The sequence below is a fragment of the Musa acuminata genome, chromosome BXJ3-4 (genome assembly GCF_036884655.1).
Source record: "Musa acuminata AAA Group cultivar baxijiao chromosome BXJ3-4, Cavendish_Baxijiao_AAA, whole genome shotgun sequence".
Taxonomy (NCBI): Eukaryota; Viridiplantae; Streptophyta; class Magnoliopsida; order Zingiberales; family Musaceae; genus Musa; species Musa acuminata.
In genome coordinates, this window is record NC_088352.1 from 3,472,532 (window position 1) to 3,499,157 (window position 26,626).

Genomic DNA, 26,626 nt, shown 5'->3' on the forward strand with positions numbered 1-26,626 from the left:
CTTGCACTCATCAGAGTCCATGATGAACAACAAATTCTTGGTATTGATGAACAACAAAATCAAGCCAGCATACATTGTTCATCCATTAAAATGCATCATTTTACATCCAATCATAAACAAAACTGATAAAACAAAGAAAATGCAAACAGAATCAACTGTCTGTCTTGGTATTACGGAAACAAGCAACACAAGAACAGCTTACAAAGCATGATTAACACACTCAAGTGTCAAATGAATGAGCGACAAAAATGCATGGTAAAATTTGGTACATAGCATTTTAGGCCTTCCATTTGCTTTAGGAAAAAGCTGACTACAGAACGCTTCTTGTCAGACCAATTTTTGCCATCTGGAAGACTGCTGCGATCTGATCTGATCTGTGAATGATAACAGAAGGCAGGAAATATGCCCGTGTCTGCACTGCCGAACTACTGATCTGAAAGTTTATCCTTAAGATAATTGAGAATAGCCTTGGTTCCTCGATCTAGAATTGGTCGTCTAATGCTGCAATACAAAAGATCGAAACACAATATGATAACCAATGGTTTTGCTGTTACAAAAGCTTCACATGGAATATCTCCCAGGACCGAGGTTTGACATACCGAAACGTACCGCTCAGTATGGGTGGTACATACCAGTCCGATAGAGGATCAGTATGGGTGATACATTGGTACACCCCAGTGTATTATGTGTCGGTATGCTCAGTACAGTTTGGTACAACTCAGTATGTACTATACCGACAGCTGTTCTATACACTGGTACAGATCGGTAATGCAAACCATGATCAGAATAAAATAATAATTATAATAAGCTTCCAAAACATGGGACAATTTTCAAGTAGAAGATGTCAAAGACAAAACTGAGCCTTGGGCCCCTTTCAGAACCATTTCCTCAACAATTATTTTTATGGGTGCAGCTGGATCATTAATAGGTTTGTGCCCTCCCCTTCATCCTGTTATTAAGTGACTCAACCTAATTCAGCATGATCTTTAATAGGTGGTCTGACTGAAAGCATTGAGTAAGAATGCTCTTTTGATGGATCGTTTTATGGGGTTGGAGATATACAAACTTTTGTAAGTGATACACAAAATAACATTTTTCAATAACAAGACATAAGTACCTTCTGAGTGGATTCCCATCAAGTTTTAAAACCTGTAAACTGGGCTCCAGCAAACCCTGAAAAAAAAAGGGAAAATTTTTTTACCAAATGTGCTCATAGTTAGCAGGAACTCTCTAATCAAACATGTGTGTTGTATTCCATTGTTAAGGTTCTCCTTCTTAATTGAACCTAATATGTGCAGAGAGAATATTCAACATAAAAAATATTCTTTTTAACCAATGAAAAAAATCTCAATTTTGTAATGTGCATGTTTCTTGTTTGTTCCTTCAATTCTCAACATACGTTGCCAAGGATATCACGTCAATAGGTTGACTAATGTTGACCAAGTTAACCAGCATATGTATCAGGATTATGGTCATAGCTTAGCTTGCAGCAATATGTGAGACACTTTATTGGCCTCTGCTTCTCTCTAAATTATAGAGTTCAATATTCAGCCATGTGGCTATACCAAAATACCCAAACATGATAATGCATTGATGATGACCAAACAGAACCTAAGGTTAAAAGATTCTATAACCAGTCAGCAAAAACACAATATATAATGCTCAAACATTAATATTTTAAGGTAAACTAAGAGCTAGATAAGCAAAGCAGCCAGACCATCTCCGGAGGAAGGATGGATATGTTGTTGTCTGAAAGATCAAGTTCTGCAAGTGAAGTTAAACCCTTAATTTCCTGCATCAATCATAACAGAAATGCTAAGTTATATATCAGGCTAAATATAACAAGAAAAGAACAAATTGAATTATCATAATTAAATAAATATCAAAGGTGATTTTATATAGATATCAAAGGTGATTTTACCTTGGGCATTGAGGCAAGATTATTTTGGCTAAGGTCAAGAATCTGTAATCGTTGCAAGGTCAGCAAGCCTTGAGGCACTTCATTGAGTTGCATCCGTCTGAGGGAGAAGAAGTCAATATAAATACACTTTTTATTATAAAAGCTTGAAATATCTGTAACGGTTTAACCATTCACTTAATAACCTAAAGTAAAGTTCCTCCAGTTGTGGTAAGCTGGAAAATGAAAAAGATTCTGGCAATGAGGATTTGTTGCCACTTAAATCCAATATTTTGATATTTGTAAGGGATTCGAGGCCATTGCGTGTAATCTGTAAGCACTAGGTATTAATGAAAAAGCATCAAAAGAATCAAATACAAAAAAAAGGTACCATCAACATTATTTGCAATGTTAATCACTACCAGATATACCTGTACTAGTGGGTTATTGTCCAACTTCAAACAAGAAAGATTAGGAAGAGTGGACAGCACTGCCCCAGGCCATTCTCTAATCTTGTTACATGACAGAGTTAAGGCCTGCATGTACAAGTCTAACTTTGAATTATATATGGCAGGAATACTTGAAATCCAAAAAACTACATAATGTAAACAAAACGGGAAATTTTGAACAGATGACTGTCAAAATAGGATTTAAGAACATCTTTAATGAGCAGTTTTGTTATAATAGGACTTAAGAACAAACAGGCTGTTGAGTTGTCCTAAGAAAGATGATTGCCAAATCACCTTTGCTCCATTTTCCAGGTCTCAAATATCAGTCACCAGTATACATACCTGGTATTTAACAGACTCGTAGCTTTGTATAGGCCGATGTTCATTTTTTATCATTTTCCAATGATACTGGGTAATCCAGGTGGTAAAATACCTGCCCACCCAGTATAACAGCACCATACCAGTCTGATATGAAGTCAACATCAGTATCATACCAAAATTTTAAACCTTGACCAGGTCAATTAAAATGAGGAAGATAGTCAGATCTTACTGAGCTATGCCACTCACTCTCATGTTTATCTTTTATCATTCTTCCTTTATTTTTCTTCTCCTGAATATTTAACATTTAAATAGTTTTTGTTAACAAGTTTTACATGAGGACTCAAGCGAACATCACAACATTATAAGTGCGTGAAGACCAGGCATCACAAGATAATATATAGTTCATACAAATTGTGAACATGAAGAAATGTGAACACGTTCCAGACTGCATATTCTGAGATATAGTATAGAATATCAGATAATCCAGTCTATTAAGCAATAAAGGTCAGCTCTGTTGAAACTATCAAACAGCCATCTGTAATTGGATTTAATAGGTGTCTACACAACACATTAAGGCAATAATATGCCATAGAAAGTCTAAGATCACTGTGCATCTATTTATAAGAAATCGTTGGTTAGATCGGTATTCTATGACTGTTAAGACCTAATATCTTGTGAAGTTCAGGTATCATTACATGAAGACCACTTTGATGCTGCAACAGGAAGAAACCCCTGCACTCTTTATGCTCTCAGAAGGAAAATTGCAATTGTTCCATAGACTTTTCTGGAAAACATGTAATTTTCTTGATGAATTTCGTAAACAAGAGAGTCGAGAACTGCTTTGGATGGGGGACAAAATTGCCAATCTTAAGAGATCACTCACAATGTGACTAACCAAAACTATTTGACTGTCTAAATTAACTGTTTGCTAAGCAAAAAGTTAAATTACGTACAAAGATAATAATCTGATACATCAAGCAATACTACATTCTATATCACCATCATATTGTGTTATTACCTGAAGTGATGAACAAGTTGATAGTTCATTTGGCAGCTCTTCAATCGAGTTCTTGGAAAGATCAACTCTTACCACATCTTCCGTCTCCCATACTGTAGGTGGTACAGTGGTCAATCCTAGACCACTCAAATTTAATTCCTGATCAAGTAGCACATTAATAAAAGAGTAGGATGTGCCACAAGTAACATATTGTTATCTTTCTAAAAGAGAGACTGATGTCTGTTTAACTTAAGGAAGAAGCAACAGGAAAGTTGAAAACAAACATTGTTGTCTATGACTGAGTGTATAAGCGACACCAACCATACTAATACCCAAGGTTCTACATTTCAGGTATCGAACCCATGACGATCCATGGCTGGACCAGTATGGGTCTGCTGTGTCAGCATACAGACACATGGTATGTCAGTATACAGCATGTATTGCAGTACCAAGAAGGGGGAAGGTGAGGAAGGAGGAGAAGAAGAGGAGGAGACGAGGCAAAGAAGAGAAGGACGAGGAGGCAGACAGGAAGAAAAGGTGGGGAGAAGAGGAAGAGGAGGAGAATTACTAGGTATGGTGATCCAAATTGGTAGAATAGAGATTTGATTCCTTGAGCTTAATAGATGTTACATGCTATAGTACCGAAGGCATCTTGATCTTAGTTCTGGTAACAATAAGAAATTTTAGTTTCACTCAAGTCTAGGAGCAAATTAATCAACTAAGAAAGCAATTACAACAGATATGCAAGCTCTACCTTTGAAGACAAAGACAATCGAGTTGCTCTGGCAATTTGATCATCCTTCATAGTTTTAGTCCCAGACCCAGATTCTACACAACACAACCATACACAGAACCATAATGGCAAAGAAAAGAAAAATAAAAAAAGACTTATAATCAGCACTTTAAATATTACATGTACTACGAAAGAATATGCAAAATATTACAATCGTGAAGAAATTGAACTCAGAGACATTCAAGACGATGAAGCACTAGCATAGTAAAAGTCATCAACTTTGCATGAGAAACTGGCATTACCTTCATCAGCAGAAAGCCGACTCCGAAGATACTTCAGCAAAATTGGTGTGGGTCCAGACACTAATGAGCTAGCAGAAGATATATTCAGAATAAAACATATTGTCATATTAAATAAAAAGTAATGTGATAAACAACAAAAGCCAAACAGTTGACACCTTCGAAGAGTTCTTATGGGATTCCCAGCCAGCAATAGCTTTCTTAGAGAAGTCATTGTACCTAAACATAAATTAGAAATTTACGTCAATCTCACTTCAATAAAACAATAAAAACCATGAATATTAAAGAGAGAAAGAAGAGGGAAGAGGGGGGGGGGGGGGGGGGGCGCGGCGACGGGGGAGAGAGAGGGGGAGGATGAGAAAAATTGTAGCCGGTCAAGTTGGTGATGAAACACAACAGAATCATGAATGTTCATCCACTAATTCATCATGAAGCAGTAGAGATAGTACACCTAGAGAAAAAGTTTGATTACATATAAAAGTTTGGATCATAACCATAATCATTATTCCATCAACAAAGAATGTGTCTATGGTAGTATATTGCAAGCCAGCAAAAGTGAAGAAATTGCTAATTATTATCATACCATTGTTAGAAGGTACAATACTGCATCTCTAATAGCTAAACATGTGTACAGAGGAACTTCCTCTCCACAAAATGAGAAAGTGCTCAACTTAACTAAAACATGGAGAAGAATGGAAAGATAAAGGCAGAAGAAAAGGACTAGAGGAGGAAAAAAGACAAAGAAAAGGGATGGACTAGTCCTGAGAGAGAAGGGAGAGACGGTAGGACAGTGGAAAAGAGAAGGATGAAGATGGAACATGCAACTCTGTAATATTTTGTAATTATGAAAAAGAGGCATTTTCATCATTAAAGTTTTGATGGTTTGTCAAAGGGAATATTTACTAGAAAACTCCCTTTAAGAACTGATGTTAACCATAAGGGAAAATTAATTATGTCTGAAACTAAAGGATGTCAAAAGTGATTATTGATAAACGAGGGTGTCAATTATAGTATTTCCAAAACACAGGGTGTGAAATGAAAATTTCACCAAATATAAGAAACAAACTTGGTGCTACTTGTACCATCAGAATAACACTTTCATGATCTCTCACTATGCTTATATATGCTGGGCTCATCATCTATCGCAACTAGAACGTATTTGCAGACTTCACACAGCTATTATTCTTTATTTAAGACAGAATCGTGTAACTAAAGCAGTTTATGCTTGGGATAGCAAGTTTAAAGCAAACAGCTTACTAAAGCAAAAGAGCCAAACACCAATAACAACTGAAATATGTTAACCATACCAATCTCAGCTGGCAAGCCGGACAATGAGTTATTGGATAGATCTAGGACAGAGAGTCGTAAATTGCAGGCTTCCACAGGATACTCCTTCAGCTAAAATGAGTGAAATCAAATACATCAACGACACGATGAATATTATTATTAGCATAATGTCTATGGTATTTACTATATCAATTGGAAATGAGCATGTCTACCAAAAGGAAAAGCAAAACATAGCTTTTATAGCTTGCCCAAGAAATTTCCTTTAACCTAAATAAAATGTCATTGATATGTAGGTATTGCATGTGATAAACTGTTCAATCCGGAAGGTATAAGGCCAGGATAATGCCTGGCAGGGTACATGCCGACATAGTGCAAAGCTGATACAAAACTCATCCCAATCTACACATACTAACCTAGCTTTATTGACAAGAAGGCATGCCACAAAAGTAAGTCTTGGTATAGTTTGATAGTTAGCAGGCATATTTTTGTGTGCAATAGGACTAACCACTTTATAGAATTAAGAAAAGGACAAAATAGAACAGCGGCTAGGGTGACACCAACAGTATAAACACAAAGAGTCATCATCAATATGTATAAAGAAAAAAATTAAAATTGCAATTTTAGAATGTACTTTCTACTCTTATAGCCTTACCATCAGTTAATTAATTCCTTACAATTTTAGAAAATTAAATACACAGTCTATGATAATGCAGAAGGGTGAACAAAAGAAACAGAATTTGTATTATTTGATTAACAAACAAGCTTCAGAAAAAACATATCAAACAACAAAAGAGGTTTTAAACTAGGGCTTTCTAATCTTTTTCTCCCTCTTCAGCTGTCTGAATTTAAAAAATAAAGGAGCAACAAAAGGAGGATCCATCCCATGGTTCAGCACTCAAATTTTATAGCTTGGTCCAGATCGATTCAGTAATATATCTAGCCAGTGCGGTGTAAAACCTCTTTAATTATGCTACATAGTAGATTTTCCGAAGTAAACTCTGTTTTGTGTCTCATTTTCAGCTAAAACTTGCCAAAATTTAAATTCTTAGATCAAATAATTAGTATTTCATGCAGCTCATAACATGAAAAAGAGAAGTATACAGATAGGCGAAAGAAGTTAAGCTAATGATGAACTTCTCCAAGAATTTTTCTAAAAGTATACCTTGGAAGATAGGGAATACATACACCTTCCAATGTGCAGTTGAGGATTGGTTTGGAAAACTTAGATCCATGCTGATCACTTAGTTAAGATAAGTTGGTTTGGCATCTTCTCATTTTTAGTAAAAAGACCTTCACTTTACTGCTTATATACACCTAAAAAAGAGAACTGGCATAAACCAACGTTAGCTTGGAGTTTTGCTTATTGCAAACATCTCCATTGCCAAGGACCAGGTGTTTAACCAATCATCAACTATTGAACAGAAATCTCAGCTATGCAGCATAGTGACAATGAAGGCCTAGATCGGGTAGTGCTGAATCTAGTAATTTATTTTCTTCCCTAGCTATCTTAATATTTTTCAGCTCTGTTTCAAATTTTCTGCAATGACATCCTGCATAACCCTTTGGACTTTGAGCTTCCATTTTATTTCCTTTAGAGTTTAGTTCATTTAGTTTCCTTAACAAATCTAAATTTGCCAAAACCTATAGCTTAGGTTCTTAATCACATCCAAATCCTGATTCTTTAGGGTGTTGTCTCTAACAAGAACTCAAAATCAAGGTGGAGAAGAAACCTCCCAGAACTATCAACAGAAAACTATGTTCCAAAAAAGACTAACACTAATTGCAATAGAAATAGAAAAATAAATTGGTTCTGCAAACTATAAGTTATTTTGTTTACCTGGTTCGAATGAAGATCTAACGTCCCTAAACGAGAAAGTGCACCAATCTCTGCTGGCAAAGATGATAGTAAATTGGTTCTGCAATTTAAGGAAATAAACAAGCATGAAACAATAAGGACTAAAGAATAGACTTTTTTAAGGAAGATGTTATGAGTACATAATGAATTTGCAAACTGGACCCACCCCATATAAAACTCAGCAAGCGAAGAGCAACCCATGATAGAAGATGGAATTGATGATATTTCTAGAGATAAAAAAATATACAAAAGAGGCATCAGAAAGCTGCAACAGAAAGTACATAAATGCCCTGACTAAACTTATATATAGTTATCAAGAGACTGGATGATGTCACTCACTATTTTGATGAAAGTCCAGTCGGATCAGTTTTACAAGTAGACCTATGCTCTCTGGAATGCTGGTGAGAAAATTTCTTGCTGTAGGAAGACCAAAAGAAGAAACTTAGCACACTAAAGGAAATGTTCAAGCAGGATCCAGAAAATTGGATGGAAACAAGAAAAGTTCAACATAAAACATAATAGCTGATTAAATGCTACATACCAGCATTGATTTCTGTCAGCAGAGTCCATGACATCAGCATCTTCTCAGTGAAAGATGTAAGCTTGTTTCCCTGAGATAATATGAGAACTAACAGATTTTGACTGCTATCTGAATGTGGATGAAAGCTACTCCCTAAACAGAAAATTTTACCTCAACATCCAGTTTAATCAACTTGGAACAGTTGGCAAGTTCATCTGGCAATTTCGTCAAGCAGTTATTTGATGCCTAAAGATCATGTGAAAGAACACAAGATGTGAAAACAAGATAAAAATCGCCATATAAATATCTAGTTAGAATATGGATAATGAATAAAATAGTTCAAAACTATACTTTGTTTTGTAAAGTTGCTACTGTCCCCTCTTCATCTACATCCAAGACAAGGAATGAAAGAGAAAAGAAGCATGTAATATGCCCAATACTGGAATACCTTAAGTTCTGACAAATCTAAGCACCTTCCAAGACTGAAGGGGAGTTCTTTAAGTTGGTTACTTGAACAGTCTAGCCTGCAGGGATGGAACATATGTGAATTCCACTATGCTGAGATTGTCTCATTTTATATCTCAAAATAACGTGACCATTGCTGGCCCTATATTTGAGAGTTAATATCATCCTAAAGGGTTTAACTTATTCATAGACTGTCATTGACTTAAGCTGGATAATTGTAGTGTGATGTTAAGAATGACCCTGGGATACTCGGCCAAAATGAAAATTTCGAAGATAGACCAATTTATCATAACACATGCACTCTATCTCAACAAGAGTCCAATTCACCAAGAAGAACAATGCAGCTGTTAAAACTGAAGTAATAGTTGATATCTATATATATAATACATTCGGAAGATCAGTTCTCAACTTGATTATCATGAACCAATATCCAGACAAAATTGCCCGATACACTATCTGCATCTTGCAAATTGTTCTACTGAACAGGAAATGTTTCCATTTTTTTCTAAGAAAATGAATTATGTCTACAGAAACTGTGCATTTTTTAAGTTTTGATTTCCCCAGAATTCGCATCAACTGAATGAATTGTTACTTCAACTCAACTTGGTGCACTTCACCAACAAAATCGCATAACATACTTGAAACAAAATATTTGAGAGGAAAGCATCAAATGCTCAAATAATGTAATATTAGAATATAAAGAAAATGTTTGTCCATCATCTTAGTTCATAAAGTCAGACTTACTCATTTTCTTTAATAAAATGATTCATCACCTTTTGTGCATTAATGCTATTGCATCATTACATAACTAGAATTAGCGCATGCCAATTTAGACGATGTGTTATGGTACATCAACTCAAAAGTGAGAATATATAGCAGTTAATAAGTTCTCTATGTTACGTTAATTAATGCTTCCAGTCATGGTTTAAATATACAGTTCTTAGTTATCATGAGTTTATTATGATAATTAGATATTCATAAATATTCCCATCACCAAGCCATGTATGCCCTTCAGGTTATGACACTCTTTATGCTTTACAGAGGATGATTTACCTAGAAGTTTCTTCAGCACTGATGTGGCAAAAATATATACTAGAAGATGATCTAGTGTTACACTTAACTCTTATTTGGTAAATCCTTACTAATCTTGCATAAAGGCGAAAGGGCCTACTTGACCAAAGAAGTCACAGAGCCGATCTCTTCAGGAATGCTTGTTATCAAGTTAAATGACACATCCAGAGCCTTCAACAATGGAAGCCTGATTAACAAGGAATAACATGTAGCCATAAATAAACAGTGTATATTAATAACTAAAAGACAACAAAAAGTATAGCTATACATACTCTCCTATAGCTATCGGAAGCGAAGATAGTTTATTGTGACTGACATTTAAGACAGTCAGCATATTCAAAGTTTTCAAATCCTCGTTCAGCACCTCAAGGTTGTTATGAGCCAAAATCAGCTTTTGCAATTCCACAGCCTGTAAAAAATATTGAGTGAATTCCTGCTAGAATCAAATGCAGCTTTGGCTCTCCCACTCAGAATCAGAAAAGAGAAAATTTTACCTCCCACCACTTGTCATCCTCCCCGTGCGAATCCAAGTTTCTATAAATCTCCTCGGGCACCTCCCTACCACATTTTGGAACGGTTAAAAAGAAATAAAATCATGATGGAATGTTATTAAAAATCCAACCAAACAAAAAAAAACGGCGCCTTTCTGATTGCAAAGAACGGAAACAGGATTAAAAGTGACGATCGAATGACTATATTCTATAAATCTAAGGATCTGAAGAAAAATGTATCAGATCTAGTTATATACAAAGACAAAATTTCTCATTAAATCGAATAGATACTGCTACAGCAGCAGCAAGATCCTGCAATGCCCAAACCAGAACGAAATTGCTAGCTGAAATTAAGGCATAAAGGGAGAGGAACCAGTTACTTGAGTGAGCGATTGGAGAGATTAAGGGATCCGGACGACCGTGCGGCTTTGATAACGCGTTCCATTGTTTCTTGCCTCTCGCCTCGATTCCTCCTCACCGCTCCGTCTCCATCGCGCTTTCCTGCCTCAGATCTCTGATTCCTTTCGTACAACAAAAGCCTCGATCCAAACACCCATCCGGTGAACGATAAGCCTGTGGGTGGACGAGCGTACTCGAGTTTACCCGGTCTCGACCACGAGTCCGGCAGCCACGGACGACTCGTGTATCGAAGTAACTCACCAAAGATCCATGCCGTTGATCAAGCGGTTGCAATCTTGATGACTGATAAATTTTTATGAATCAATCATGGACCGTAGACTTTGGAGGTTCTTTATCCAATATTTTTTTTGTTAGCTTTGGTTCTTTTTTATATTATTTAGGACGATTATCCAAAAAAAAAAAATCCTCTATTTAGTTTTTTCGGATGATAACCTCCTTTTTTAAATTTTCAAAAATACCCCTTAAAAGTTATTAAGTATTTTTTCCCTAAATTCAAAAAATTCTTTTTGCCCAAATTATATAGTGTTTTAAAAATATTGTATAGTGTTTTCAAAACAAAAATACTTTGTAGCGTTTTTAAACACTATGTAGTGTTTTATGGATTAAAAAACACTATAAACAATTAGAGGATTTTTTTTTTTTTTGGAATTGGGTGAGAAAAAATAATATCTTTTTGAAGGGGCACTTTTGACATATTTATATTTTAAATATGCATTTGAAGAAAAAGACTTGAGTGCATATGTAATTATAAAATGCTTTTAAGTGTTTGAGAAATATTACATTAAAACTAAATTTTAAATGTAAGTTAACATAAGTGTTATTTAATGAAATTATATTTCAAGAGCCTATCATATATTATATGATAAATTTACTCTTCTAACATTTTTAATATATGCTATCAATTTTTATTTTTTTTAAATTTAATATTTATTTAAAAGTATATATATATAATAAAATATATGTAATCTTATAAAAAAAATTTGTAGGGTTCAGACATATAATAAATAAAATTTTAATCATATAAATAAATATAAAATAATTTTTAAAAATAAAAAACCGAGAGAATGAATCGGAGAAATCAAGAGAAGGGGAGATTAAATGAGGGTTTAGGGTTCCATTATTTTAAATAGTATTATATGGTATATTAAAAATTAAAAAAATTATGAACATCTTGACAAATGTTAAAATGCTAATGTTACATTAATGATTGAATACATCACATCCTCCTCAGATCAAATATAATTTTAAAAGTATAAAATATTAATTTATATTTGAAATATGTACATATTTTAAATATGTTTCCAAATATACCTTTTAAGATTTTATTGTTTAGCATAAAATGGTAATGATATATCAAAGAATTTTGTTTGTTTAATGTCTTTATTATGTTTACTATAAATTTCTTTTCGGCGCGCATTTAAATACTATTTTTTTATTAATTGCTTGTCCAAAATGCACAATAAAGCATGATATTGCCTGATATTATAAATAATTTTTTTTATGTTGTTTTGTGCTAATGTATTGCATGCACAAGTAATCTGTTTCTTCCGTTGACTGCTTTATAAATCCGGTCAGACATCTGAAACGTTGAAAAGCAATTTCTACCAATTTCCGTTATCCACATATTCGCCTACCTTGTCATTTAAAATAGATTTTAAAAGGGATGCATGTGGGTCCCATGAACTCTCCAACCACAGTCTTGGTAGGAGACTTTGGTATGTTCAACAAGGGCATGAAAAGTAATGCCTTTTATATCTCCGATAGGCCTCCGTTGAGTGGGCTTACATGGGCCCGCCAAGTCCACCCAATAAAACACGCGAAGGACTCACGCCGTTAAGATCCGAAAGAACGGCTCGTATCGGTCCAATGACATGGCTCTAAGCTATTGGCTAATTCTCGAACGTGTCGAGTTGTTAGTGGTCGATGTTTGCGTAACGTTAGAATCCAAAAGACGTATCGAGTTGTTAGTGGCACACATGGCTCTGTGCTATTGGTTTACCGTGTGACATGGCGAGTTCCTGATGGGCCACGTCAGCGTGATGAGATGTTCTGGACGTGGCACCGCCTACCCTCGGAATCGAGACTGTTGGCGGAGTGATGACGAAGCTGATTCCAAGGAACATAGTCATCCCGACCAAAGAACCCTCCTAATACTTTGTATCTGCGGCGATATCATTCGATAATGCAGACATAGATATATATACAAAACGGTTAAAGGAAAACATGCTTCATCCGAAAAAAGCAAAGGAGATTCGAATAAAGCAAATCGCGAATAAAGAGATTCGTTGACGGTAAAGAGATTCGTTGACGGCAAAGATGACATTAAGTACATCATATGCTTTGCCCAATTAGAATGAATGCATCGCTTCGACTACCAGGGAGACACTTTGTCTCTGCTCAGTAAGCACAGGGAAACACTTACACTAACAGGGTTATGTCAAGTTCAATGGCAAGCTCAATCTGTGGCTTCCTTCTGTAAACACTGAATTCTCTTCTACGTCACAAATTCAACCTGACAGGACAGATACCATTGCGCAGCTGATACTCCAATCTAAAGGAGCAATTTTGGGCATGTTTTCCTGCTTGCAAATAGTAAATCTTCCCCAAAATAACCGAGGAAGCCACGCAAAATTGATGCTGGTAGAGACAGGAATCTAATAAACCCTTTAAATCATACTAGAATGAGCAATCTACTTCACACAAAAAATGGACGGCGTGTCAAGCCAATGAAACAACAAGAAGCATAGCAGCATGTTCACCAGCCAAATAAAGCAGCTCTTTCGGTTGGCTCGCTATGTTTCTCTTGTGAAACTACTTCCAGTCTGTTATTGCCAGAAAGAATGTATGAACTGTGGATGTCGATGCAATCTTTTCCTTAGCGGGCTTGAAGCTACATAAATCCATTATTATACATGTAAACGGCTAAGATCTTCTACCATTCGCTAAATAAAAGAATGTTTAATTTGATGTCACCATAAAAGCCCACTGAGATCCACAGAGATCAAGCGGAGAATTGCCGTCCTCATCCTTAATATGATGATTAGCATGATGCTTGATGAGCAACTCAGCAATTGCTTCTTGCTCACACAGAACAGCATAGTGAAGCGGTGTTTGTCGTTCATCGTCCTACACATTAGCACAGAGAGTTCAAGGTGTTATAAATAAAAGAATGTTAGTTGAGGCATGTTATTCATACAAATTATGCTTCCTACAGAAGCAAGAAATTTTGCATGGGGCCATCAATGTCTCTGATTTCAAGTTTTCCATTCAGGAAGTCTACCAGGTGGCCATCAATGTCTCTGGTTTCTAACAATTTATACAAAACACAATTGAATGACTCATAAATTTGACTACCCAAGACTCCGTGTTGAATAATGAACAGAATTTTCTAATTTACACAAAGGCATCAGCATGGATGCATTATTACGTACAAAGCATGCCATAAACTAAATAACAACAAGAATTCTTAATGTCAAATCCTTTCTCATTGCAATGCTTTGTGTAGAGCAATATCACTATCCAAAATAAAATTAATCAAATCCTATTTCTTGTTTTCAATAAAATTTTCATTGTTAATCTTTATTGAATCACGGTCTAACAAATTTATTGTAGTTCTCCTTTGGACATGTCTATCCCATCTTAAATGATTTAATCTGATCCCATCTTTTATCAAAGTTACATGTTATTGTAAATGAATGTGGACAATGCTTAATCTTTTTTAGTATTCTCATCCATCTTCACATTCCCATGTTAGCTACAGTAATTTATTACCTGTTGTTTCCTAATTATCCAACACTTTAACCCATAATGCATTGGTAACCATAAAACTATCTTACTAAATATTATTAAATTTTCTTTTTAAATTTTGTCACAACTCACTAGATGATTAATACACTTTAAGACACTCAGGATGCCCTCCTTTTTGAGTAGAAAGTCCTTTACCTCTATGAATAATGTCTTCACTAATCTCTTATTTCTGCTGAATAAAATATATAAGATAATTAAGACCTAAATCCTAGAAACTTCTTATTAATATAATTTAACTATTAATTCATTACACTTTATACAATTGATTTTAATATTATTTAGTCTAATACCCTTAATTTCTAGTATTTGCCTCAAGCAGTAAGAGAGGCTTAATTCCAACTAAACTATCCTTAAGAAAATAATGTGGAAGTTTATCTTGTGGGTTCATTCATAACCAAAATAATAATAAAAAAAGATAAAGACACAAAGTAGATCCTTGATATACATACAAAGTAACAAGAGACTTGGTACTGGTAGTACCTCAACCTATAAAAATGCTAATGACAACTCTATCATATACATCTGTTATCAAATTTAGTATTAGTTGGATCAATTTAACTACCATATATCTTCTTTATATCTAAAATTCATCATAATAAATGGTTAGAGACCCTACCATAAACTTGTTCTAGGTCAATAAAAACCATGTGAAGTTAATAAATTAATTTCTTGAAATACTTTTTTGTTTTTAAACAACACTTGCATCAATCTTTGTTTTATAATGTGCTTTACTAGCTCAAGTTCTCCAAAGTTCAAACAACACTAGATATCTACTTTATTCTTATATATAAAGGCTTAAAAGCTTCTTCTCTACTCATCAAGAATTTTTCAATTTTTTCAAAAGTTTGTAATATACACTAGATGACTAAATGACCTTTAGATCTCTTGAACCCATCCAAACCTCAACATATATACTTTCAGGTCCTGTGCTATTTCCTATTTCACCTTTCTCAAAATCCACACTTGTCCCAGCTCTATCAGTGAATTTATGGATTACACAGTTACCATTTGAAGTACAATTATTTCCACTCTCACAAATAAACTAATGCTCATCTTTCTGAAGCAAATATTGATAATGATAAAATCACATGATACAACAAAATTTAAAGCAATTTTTTTGAAATTGGTATGATTGCCTTTAAACATAATTGCAGCTAATTTTAACTAATTGCCTCAAATTTTATCATAGAATACAGTCATACACTATACTTTAAAGCAAAATAATATGTGTGGACTTGTAACAATGTGTGAGTTCATAAGAATCAACATGATCTCAAGGTGCAAAGCAAATGTGAAATCCATATGCAAGGATTTTCATTTCCCAAATAGTAGGTGCCAAGTGCCAGCACATATGCACAATCAGTGCATAACATAGAGCATTGAATGATCCACAGAATGACACAAATAGTAGGTGCCAAGTGCCAGCACATATGCGCAATCAGTGCATAACATAGAGCATTGAATGATCCACAGAATGACACAATGGACCATGTGCAATACTACTGCATCTGTGATCTGTGACATGGCTAATTCAGATAAAAGATGAGTTTGTACAATTTTCAACTTCTAAAACAAAGGGTTGGGTATAGACCTGAGCATTCACATCAGCATTCTTGTTAAGAAGTATTTCCACAACACCAAGATGTCCACGATCTACAGCCCAATGTAATGGAGTCCTCCCTTCACTATCTGCAACAAGCACAGACTAAAGCATGTGAAAACCTAAAACAGATTAAGATATTATAAGAAACAGGAAAAATTATAAATAAATACTCAGAATTCCTTTAGCTATAACAGTTTATAACACAATGCAGATTTACTATAATGTCAAACTATCTTAGGAAGTGATATTGATTAAACAAATAAATGAAATAAAATTCTACAGTATGTCATTGTCTGTGAATAACAATCCAATATTAGTCCAACCAAAGTATAAAAAGATTTACAATGTTACTCTCAAGTCTCAACTAGAATAAAATGGTGAATTTACTGGGAGAATAGTTACCTTAAGCCTTGTATTTACACATAAAACTACTGTATTAATTGGACACTTAGCAGGAAATGATGGTACATACACTATTTTTATATATACCCTTTCGGGTTTAAGCTTGATTAACTAGAGACATTGCCTTCTACCAAGCTCAATGGCAAAAAAAGATTCATGTGACTGACCACAAATAGTTGGAACATCAAGGTTTGTTGTTGTTGTAGTAGTAGATTTGACTGCAAATATTGGCCTTATTTGTACCCAAACTCTTATAATTGTCTATGCTGTTAATAGTACTAACAATAATCAGAATGTTCCATTAAAATATTTCTAAATTGAATGTTCCTATAATTATCATTAAGTTTGCCTACTTTGATCTAATTGTTAAATCAAATGCATAGAGCCATGCACAGAGCCAGCAACATGAGCCAACAAAGCCACAAATCATCTGATTTTAGCAATTCTTTTTTGGTGGAGCAAAAAGTTCCAGATTTACCACCTGGAGGAATGTATAGGCAGGGGAATGGATAACCACATAAAAAATATTTGAGGAACACCAACTCATCTAAAATCATAGTTATTGTATCTATGAATCCAAACACAGGAGATGAACTACTAATTATTCCCATAAACAAAGAAGCATGTGGAACTTTGGAGGTTATAATGCCATAAAGATAAAAAGAGTGCAAAATTATGTCTTGTAACAACAAGATATCGAACCACAAACAATGAGAAAAATCGTTTGCACAGATTACGGGTGTTAATATGTTGGAGAAATGAATGGATATTCATCCAATTCTCCACCGATACTACTTCGCATCGTATCACGAAGTTTTTGAGCTGTTAGTTGTTAAACCATTCTCATGAACCCTTCAGAGATGAATTTTCGCATGCAAAACCTGATCCTATATGTTAGATAAGCAATTGCTTTTATTGAAGGTAAAAATAAAAAAATAAAAAAGATCAAAGTTACTATGAGGGATCATCTATGGTTGAGCATCAATAACATATTGAGGTTAGGTGCCTCATCATATCATTATCAAGGAAAAGCTTGTTTAGTTACGAACAGCTGGACTAAGATGAGACCATGATATCATGGTATCATCTCTTTACTCATGATTTCATGTCTCTTTAGTTGAAAGAGGATGCTAGAGACAGACACATGTAGACCCAGGGTCTACCGTACCGAACCGTACTGCCCGGTACGGGCGGTACGTACCGGTCCGACAGGTTGTCGGTACGCGGACCGCCTGTTACCGGTCCGAGTGCACTGTAGCACTGAAGCAGTGCTACAGTACTCGATACACCTGTGTGTACCCCTCTGTCACGGACTTAGCTAGTTTTGCCTAAGTCATGCGGCACCCCTGCGTGTCCGTCCGCGAAGGTCAGCCTCCCCGAAGCCTCCCATTGTCCCTTAGGACCAACAAAAGAGAGAACGGGCTAGAGAGAACGCCTCAATCGGGATCCACAAGCAAACATCTCCGAAAAACACTTCATAGACAATGCAAATTACAAACAGACTTTACAAACTCTGAACAGTGGCACAACAAAGGGTAAAATGGTCCATTACAGACCGAAAATCTCTCGCACGTGTCCACATGACACAACCTTTATTTACAAGCCTAAAGAGGCCACCAACCCAACTAAAATGGGACTATCAAGCCTTCGGCCGCCCCTCTACATATTGTACAAGGCATGAACATGCCAAGAGACACGGACATACATGAGCATTACATCAAACATCTTGTTTAGAAGTTTGTCCGTGACATTCTCCCCCACTTATTCCTTCGACGTCCTCGTTGAAGCCTTTGTCGACACTGCAACTCCTCGCCTTTGCTGAGTCTTCAATCTTCTGCTCCAGCTACAATGCGCCTCTTGGCTCCCAGCTGCTCACCGCTGCTGTTTTTGAGTAGTCGAACCTTTGATCCGCCATGCTGCTGCAACTCACCAATGACTCTGACTCTGGTGTGGGGTTGGCTGAGTTGTGTTGATCATTGTTGATTCCTGCGGATCCCCCCGGATGAAGGAAAAGACCATCCTTACTGCGCTAGTCTCTCAAATTCCTCATGCTGCTTGAACTGGGTGGATGCTTGTTGGAGCTTTAACGAGCATCGTCTCGCAAACTTCTGAAGTTTTGGGTCCTTCCTCCACAAAATTTGCTCATTGACTCTTCTTTCACTTAGTTGTCACATCCAAGTAGGTTCGCATCACTTCCGCTTTCGATTGGCATTTCGTTGGGAAATGAAGCGAACAATCTACTCTCAGTAACACTGATCACCGTTGGTGAGGATTTGACAACTATTGTCTTCCATTATCTTCGAAGGGTCTTTGAACATATACAGAGCTCCTCTGCTGGATAGATAAGAGAATTGGGGTACTCGGTTTTGCCCATTCTCTTAAGAGTTGAGAAGGCAAAGGTTACTTGACTTCGCCATCCTCCTCGAGGTTGTACTTCATGCATCGAGCTGGTTACTAGCCTTCGCCTGCTCTTTGCTCACACTTCTGAAGCACTTGAAGTGTTTACACTCCTTGCGTTGAGTTAGTTACTGTGATTCACCTTCTCAATGCCATTGAACTTCTGGAATGCGGGAAGTTTTCACCCCAACTTGGAGTAATTCTCTGATAGATGAGGTCGCCTCTGGGATTGTACCGTCTTCTCCATCAACCCTGCCGCCTACTCCACTGAGTAGTAAAGGTACAGCACCGCGTACTGCTTGCTTCGTTCCTTGGTCGTGCACTCTTGCATGACCCGAAGTCCTTCACTTACGGCTATCTTGATGAGAAACTTGTTGACACCGGTCTTACGAAGTTCCTCGGCCTCTGCCCTTCAGCCTTGTCTCGGTACTTGGAGATTGCCTCTGCATTCTCCACCTCCTCGGCCCCTTTCACGACCAAGCGCTCTCCCTCCATGAGAGCAAGGGATCAATGACTTTCACGGAAGTCCCGCCTCTGCGGTACCATGGCGCTGCCATGCCCATGGCCCTACTATCCATCGCCTCGCATCTACATCCCTTTTCTTCACGATCAGTAGATATGTCTCTGTGGCACTCCTCTGAGTCCACCTCCATTCTAACTGATCCTTGATTTTGGGTAGCTAAGTCCCTCTGGACTCGTCGTCGCTTCCTCGCCCCTTTCGACCCCCTACTTCAACACCTCTGTGTTCTCCAAGCAGTCCGTTTGGTCGATGGAAAGACAGACCGCAACTCCCATGCATGGCCTCTGCCATCATGTTGTAGGGTTTGCACCGATTCTGTTCTCCTTAGCTTCCTTGGTAGCAACGTCCTCTGACTTACCGGGCTCCCTTAAGCGAATATGAGCTCTGGAGCAGTCCAACTCTCCAGCTGCTTCGATCATACCTCTGCATGATCAAGTCCCTCCCATGGAACTCACTGGTACTTGCATTCGAACTTTTCCCTTAGTGGAACACAGCCCCCATATGCTGATGACCAAGGTTTTCATCCGATGCAAAATTCGATGCACGCCCGGAAGACCCGCCTCTGCGGTACCATGGCCTTCACTCCTTGAATCCATAGCCCTTCTTGCCGTCGTGTTGTTCATCGAAGTGGAGCTCCCAGTAGCTCCCGATCATACCTCCATATGATCCAGTCCCTCCCGGGACTATGTTGTGTGTATCGCATCGCCACGAACTGTTCCACCACGATCCGCTGCACCATGTCGCCTCCTGGTGACATCTTCATTGCATTCTGATCCTTGTGGAATAAACTCGAATTGTGAACCCTCCATGTGTGGCCTCTACCAATACATCGCGGGGTCTCTTCCACCTTCGATTTTGTTCGCTCCTTTGGCAATCGACCTTTATCCACCCATTCTTGGGTCACACCAAGATGAAGCACTGCTCTAGGACAGTCCGTCGCCTAGTAGCTCCCGAAGTCCACCGACTTCACTGTAATTTATGCAACATTGTCTGGATCCTGGGCCTCTGCCCCTACCAGCACAATCTCCGCTACGCACCGCTTCCTTCATAGCAACTCGAATGGCAACACTGTGGCATATTCTTCAAGAGCATCTGCCTCTGCATCCTCTTGCCCCGTGCTAAGGCCTTCTGAACCCAACTTCGCCTCCGCAAATTGAGTCGCCTTAGTTCCTCCATCAAATGCTCCTCCGAGATAAGGTGCATGTGCCCAGAAGCTCCCTTCGTCTTTGGCACCATGCAAGTCCACTCCGTCAGAATGAAGGACCCATGGAACAACATGATCCTGCTCTTGCCTCTGCAAGAGTTCATGTCCTTAACCTCTGTCTAAGGAAAGCACTGTGCCTCTGCTCCATGTTCCAACTTCTCTGCTGGCTCCCTTCATGCGGCTTGGGTACTTCGCCAAGTTACACCCAAGTTGCTCCGCTCCTCGTTTTTGCATTGAGTCGATGGTGGCCCTTGCCCACCATTCCACAGGTCAGCCCTCCCTTGAGTCCGATCTTCATATCGACTCTAAGTGTGCCTTCATTTAAGTTGCTTCAGGTCGCTCCCCCCACTTGATCTCGCAATGCATCCACCAATGCATTCTCTCGAGCGAGATCATACGACAACTCCTCGCTGCTTGCTCGGTCCATTGAGCTTCGTGGAGTTGTTGTTTGTGAGGTACTCCTCAACATGTGAGGTCCGTCTCACATGATTCTCCCTCTGGAGAGCCGAGACTTATCCCTCCTGGATAAATGTCCCGTTGGAGCAACATCTCTCTTCGTTTCTAAGACCACCATCCCCTTGGACTACTCCGATCTGCTGAACAAACTGTGCATTGTTCTGCCTCTTGCAAACGCACTTGCTAGATTGCGCCTCCACGTCAATACAGCCACCGCTGCACCCCTCAAGGCCTAGCAACATGCTGAACTCGTTGCACACTTCAGCCTCCTCCGGACGTATCCTTCGCATGCCGAAGAGAAAGTTTCAATGCTCCATAGCGCCGAGTTTCGGTCACCTTGGGATGGCCACGAACATTCCATCGTCCGCATACAAGCCCATGCATGAGTACCGAATTCTTCGAGTTAGCAATTCCCCTCACCTCTGTGAGCTTTGCAAAACTCTTTCGGTCGCTGAGCAACTCATTCCACCTTGCTTGGTCTCATCCTTTGCCAAGCGCCTCGCTCGCCTTGAGCACCATCAAGTATAGTTGTCAACGTTGAGCCGTAGCTCAAACTCAGCCATCCCAACCTTTGTGTGCTCCGCATTCTTCCAAGCTTGTCTGTTATCGTGGTGCCTCTTGCGCGAAGGGTTGGCCATTCCTCTGAATGCCAATGTCAGATGCCCGCTCCTTCGAGCGACTCCTTTTCCCTACATCTCCATGCTCGTTTTCCCTCAAACAGTCGCGCGTGTGCTGACTGCCCTCAACGCAGCCCCGCTAGGTCCCCCACGTTTGCATGCTAAGTGTTTCTATGAGTGCTTGTCCCGCTTTGATACCATCTGTCACGGACTTAGCTGGTTTTGCCTAAGTCGTGCGGCACCCCTGTGTGTCCGTCCGCAAAGGTCAGCCTCCCCGAAGCCTCCCATTGTCCCTTAGGACCAACAAAAGAGAGAACGCCTCAATCGGGATCCACAAGCAAACATCTCCGAAAAACACTTCATAGACAATGCAAATTACAGACAGACTTTACAAGCTCTGAACAGTGGCACAACAAAGGGTAAAATGGTCCATTACAGACCTAAAATCTCTCGCACGTGTCCACATGACACAACATTTATTTACAAGCCTAAAGAGGCCACCAACCCAACTAAAATGGGACTATCAAGCCTTCGGCCGCCCCTCTACATACTGTACAAGGCATGAACATGCCAAGAGACACGGACATACATGAGCATTACATCAAACATCTTGTTTAGAAGTTTGTCCATGACAGCTCGGTATACCGTACCGTACCGGTACCGAGCCCAGGTCGAAATACCGGTACGGTACGGTATTGCGAACCTTATGTAGACCATAGAGTATATTCAAATAAACAGTCTGAAGGGACCAGTATAGGCTCCAACATAACTGGGATCCATCACAAAGTATACCAAAGTGGACAAAAGTTTGCTGAGGTTTATCAAAACTAAAGTGAAAAAGGCATAATAAGATAAAGTTTGAATTCTGACAGGAAACATCCAAATGACTGAACTTGAAACTACAACCTCACAATGACACAAAAATGGGTAAGTCAAGCTTCGATGGTTCTCATTTGGTTGTCTCAGGCATTGAATTCCTTGATAGATATTTGGGATCACAAGTATCGAATCACCACAAGAATATAAATGATAAGATTATCACTGAGATGCATGTCAGTGTTTGCATTAGAACTCGTTATCCACCTACAACATCAAAATACCTAAATAGAATTGCAAATTCCAAATGAAACGTAGAAGCCAACAGAAAAAAAAAGACAGGATAACTTATCATAGGCAAATCAAGGTGGAACCTAAGAAAGGAATAGTGAAAAGAAAAAGGTTGTGCATTAGGCAATAAGAGTTCACAAATTATATACATTCATATACATCAACCAAAAAACACAATCTCTAAAAGGAAAAATCATTGAAAAAATTTCATAACGGTGGCACCAAAGTAATAAAAGATCAGTTCAAAAAGTATTTTAAAAAATTTGCTGAGGAATCAACTGGAAAATTAAATCTTAATTTCTAGTTCTACCTGCTGTCATAACAGTCTGAAGAAAAACAAATGAATTAATTAAATTAAGAAAAACCATACAAGAGCTTTTCGGCCACAAGAGATCCATCCTAAACAGTAAACACACCTCTAGAATTCACAGAAGCACCATTAGCAATAAGTGCCAATAACCCATCAGCATCTCCTTCTCTGGCAAAGTCATGTACTGGCTCCAACTTTCTGATGACAAAAAACATAAGAAAATTAGATATTGTAATATATAATTCAAAACACAGTTAGCAAATACTTGCCAAAAGAGTACACTAAGCTATGATAAAAATGTCTCACTGATCCAGCAGAGCAACACAAGGATTTTCATGTAGCACATACAGTGCAATGCCAAACCAAGGAAAATCACTGCCTGCATTACCATGCCTACAGGCAAAAGTCCAACACAATCACAACATGGCGAGCAGCATCTGCTGTGCTAACAACCTATGCTCAGCATACAAGACTACAATCGTACTAATGTAAAATAATGTAGGGAATTTTTTCAGCTCACTGCTTGTGTGATATCATTACAAATATGACCTGTTGTTGCTTGTGGTGTATGGGGATTAGAGTGAGTGGGGATGGGGGCCAAAAAACAGGGAAGCCGTCAATCTTACTTGATTAAGTGAAATAAGGATTACTGACATGATATCTAAAGAAGCTTTAAGGAACATGTATCTATCCATTACATGACAAGAACTTGCTGCTCATTTGAAATTGTCAGCATGATCATGACACATGTCAGTAGTAAAAAATAAAACCAAGCATGAATATCAAATTTTATATAATATGGAAAAGATAACTGGTCTATTCTTATTATGTAAAGTCATATGTCAAAGTGTGCTACTTCGTAAGCCTACATGTGACAACCTGCCTATACAAAAGTGTCGTGAAAATGTGACTGTGCATATGGATTAGTGAATCAAGTACATACATGAAATAATGAAAGAACCAACAAATTCACAACTCATAAATTCAGTCAATTCCTGAATTAATAGATGCCAATGTTTATGGGGATGCTATAACAACTAGATTCTATTCGTTGGACACACTTTCATTTCTAAAATTTGTAACAAAGGCCTGCACTTTTATTTTTCTATTCATACTATGGATGCAATGAACAAGAAGTTGACTATTACATATCTCTATGCATGAGACTGAAGTAGTTCGAAAGGTCAAAAATCAAGGCAATGGTAGTGCAGTATCATCCACGAGAACTTGCATGAAATGAAATATCTACATATATGTTTTACATAAGCAACAAGAAGATTGAATTATAACCTGAAGAAAGCACCAATGAACATAAAAAGCAGAAAAAAAAATCCTCCATTATTGTCACATAATCAATCAAAAATAGACAAAAACCTCTGCTGGTGAGGACCTTACATATCAGTATCAGACTCCTCATGAACGAAGGTGCTAAAAACTGGCCCCATTGGTCCCTTTGCAGCTGAACTAGATGGCAGAGTATCTTCATCATTCATTTTCTGTAAGCTTGTCAAATTCATTAGAAGAAAAAAGATACCAACGTAGGACGATGTAACTTCTTCAACAATAGAAAGAAGAATTGAGATCTGGGAAGAACTCACCTTAGAAGAACCACTTGCCCAAGAAGGATAAAGCTCACTCACAATCATGAGGTACTTCTGCATAGCTTCTTCTTGAGGCATAGAACCCAACTTCTGCCATGCATTCCTTACATAAAATCACCAAATTGATGTTTTATATTAATTAAATGCCAAAAGAGACTACAAGTGACTAGTTGCCTAAAATCTTTAAGCAACAATCAATTAAGTGCCAAAAGAGACTACAAGTGACTAATTGTCTAAAATCTTTAAACAACAAAGTATAGTTGTTATAGACATATTTGCAAGTCCCATGCAGTTAAGCAGTGGTTGATAATGAAGGTAAGAGACATCTACAAAGTTGAATGTGAATTATTCTGCAGCTTGCACCACAAAGAAATCAGGAACCGTCCAGACTCATACCGCACAAAAATTATAAGTTCGTAAGGAATGCAATCAAGTTAAATCCATTGTTTGGGAACAAGAGATTGCGATGGAACATGAATCCTCCATGATATGCAAGATGAAGTGACAAGCTGCTTATTCTTTACCAAGTATCAATGAAAAAAGGAGAAGAGAGGGCAAGACAATGTTGCAAACCATGAAAATTGAACGTAATCATGTTCAAGGTAAAAACAAAACTTGAGGTCAAATAAAACTCAAGATATATCGTAAAGAAATTTTGACATATTATTGCTATCTCTTGCTTCACCTAACAATACAGGAAACCAAGATCATGCGCATGAAGTATATTATACTAGTTAACTACTTGCATATAGTGTTGACAGAGGCAAGACCAAGTTCGCATAGATAATGCAAGTGACAATTTGCTGAAGCATACAGCCAATCCCAAAGAGATCAAGACATACCACTTGGCTCGAGCAGTCATCTTAAGCGCAGATGGCTGAGGAATGGTACACGGCCCCTCGGTCGCAATCTTGTAGAGCCCATACAACTGCAACTGCACATCACTCGAAACCTTTGTTGAATTCTTGTCGGCAGCTGTAGCCGCAACAAAAGCCGTAGCCGCAGTGAAGGCTTCGTCCAACTCCGTGCTCTCGATCCCCTCCCAGTCACTATCATCCTCCAAAAGGCCCTCTTCTTCCTTCTCCGATCCCCCCACGCCTTCATCCGCCTTCTTCCCGACATCTAGCGACGAGCGCTCGACCAATGGGGCTTCGACGGTCAGGTCATGCTCGCGAACAACACGGAGGTTGTCCTCCTTGAAGGAGATGACGACGGAGATGAGCTTCGCGATGAGAAAAGAGAAGATGAGACCGATAAACACGGCTTGGCAGAGATCCTGCCAATCTCCCATGTCGAAATCGAAGAACCAAAACAGGTAATCCAAATTGAAGCAGGGGGGGGGGGATGATTCCTCGTCAAATGAACCCTAGAGAGCGGTGGAATCGAGGATGACTGATCGATCAACGAGCCGTGAGGGGAATAGACAAATGAATCGAAACCCTAGACAATGGAAGAAGCGGAAGCGAATGGAGTAAAAAACCAGACAAGGAAGGGAAAGTGCTTTCGAAAGCGGGATTTGCTTCACAGTCGAGTTTGATGACGACTTGGGATACGAATTCCAGTTGCCTAATCATGGAGGGCGAGAAGTGTGCGGCGGTCTCACATCCGGCACGCCATGTCATCCATTCGGATACTGTGTCGGGACCCAATTCGGGGGTGTTCAAAGATTTCTCACCCGCATTCATGGTCGGCGCAAGTAGTTTATCGAAAAATATTTCTTACCCATTCGCTCTATGCCCGTCGAACACCCGCCTTGTAATTGGACGCAGCGACGTTTTACATGCGCGCACAACGATA

The 26,626-nt window shown here is 38.3% G+C and overlaps 2 protein-coding genes across 3 annotated transcripts; both read right to left on the bottom strand.

Annotated features, from left to right (window-relative positions):
- Positions 1–59: 59 nt before the first annotated feature.
- LOC135636996 (plant intracellular Ras-group-related LRR protein 6-like) lies at positions 60–11,006 on the bottom strand. Of its 2 annotated transcripts, none has more exons than XM_065149285.1 (21): positions 10,766–11,006; positions 10,389–10,452; positions 10,167–10,303; positions 9,995–10,081; positions 8,807–8,882; positions 8,530–8,604; positions 8,380–8,449; positions 8,178–8,255; positions 8,005–8,065; positions 7,821–7,899; positions 6,004–6,094; positions 4,855–4,915; positions 4,700–4,767; positions 4,419–4,492; positions 3,686–3,823; positions 2,329–2,433; positions 2,104–2,228; positions 1,922–2,018; positions 1,718–1,792; positions 1,118–1,173; positions 60–949 (listed from the first exon to the last, which is right to left on the bottom strand). In XM_065149285.1, the coding sequence occupies exons 1-21, from the start codon at positions 10,828–10,830 to the stop codon at positions 922–924; spliced, it is 1,710 nt and encodes a 569-aa protein (XP_065005357.1). In that variant the 5' UTR covers positions 10,831–11,006; the 3' UTR covers positions 60–921. The 2 variants fall into 2 exon arrangements, with proteins under 2 accessions (XP_065005357.1, XP_065005356.1); XM_065149284.1 differs by having other exon boundaries at positions 60–501; positions 10,766–11,005.
- Positions 11,007–13,460: 2,454 nt separating this feature from the next.
- LOC135635134 (acyl-CoA-binding domain-containing protein 4-like) lies at positions 13,461–26,371 on the bottom strand. The gene is made up of 7 exons (XM_065146006.1): positions 25,672–26,371; positions 24,827–24,932; positions 24,624–24,724; positions 23,335–23,426; positions 16,204–16,301; positions 13,779–13,931; positions 13,461–13,695 (listed from the first exon to the last, which is right to left on the bottom strand). The coding sequence occupies exons 1-7, from the start codon at positions 26,118–26,120 to the stop codon at positions 13,681–13,683; spliced, it is 1,014 nt and encodes a 337-aa protein (XP_065002078.1). The 5' UTR covers positions 26,121–26,371; the 3' UTR covers positions 13,461–13,680.
- Positions 26,372–26,626: the final 255 nt, after the last annotated feature.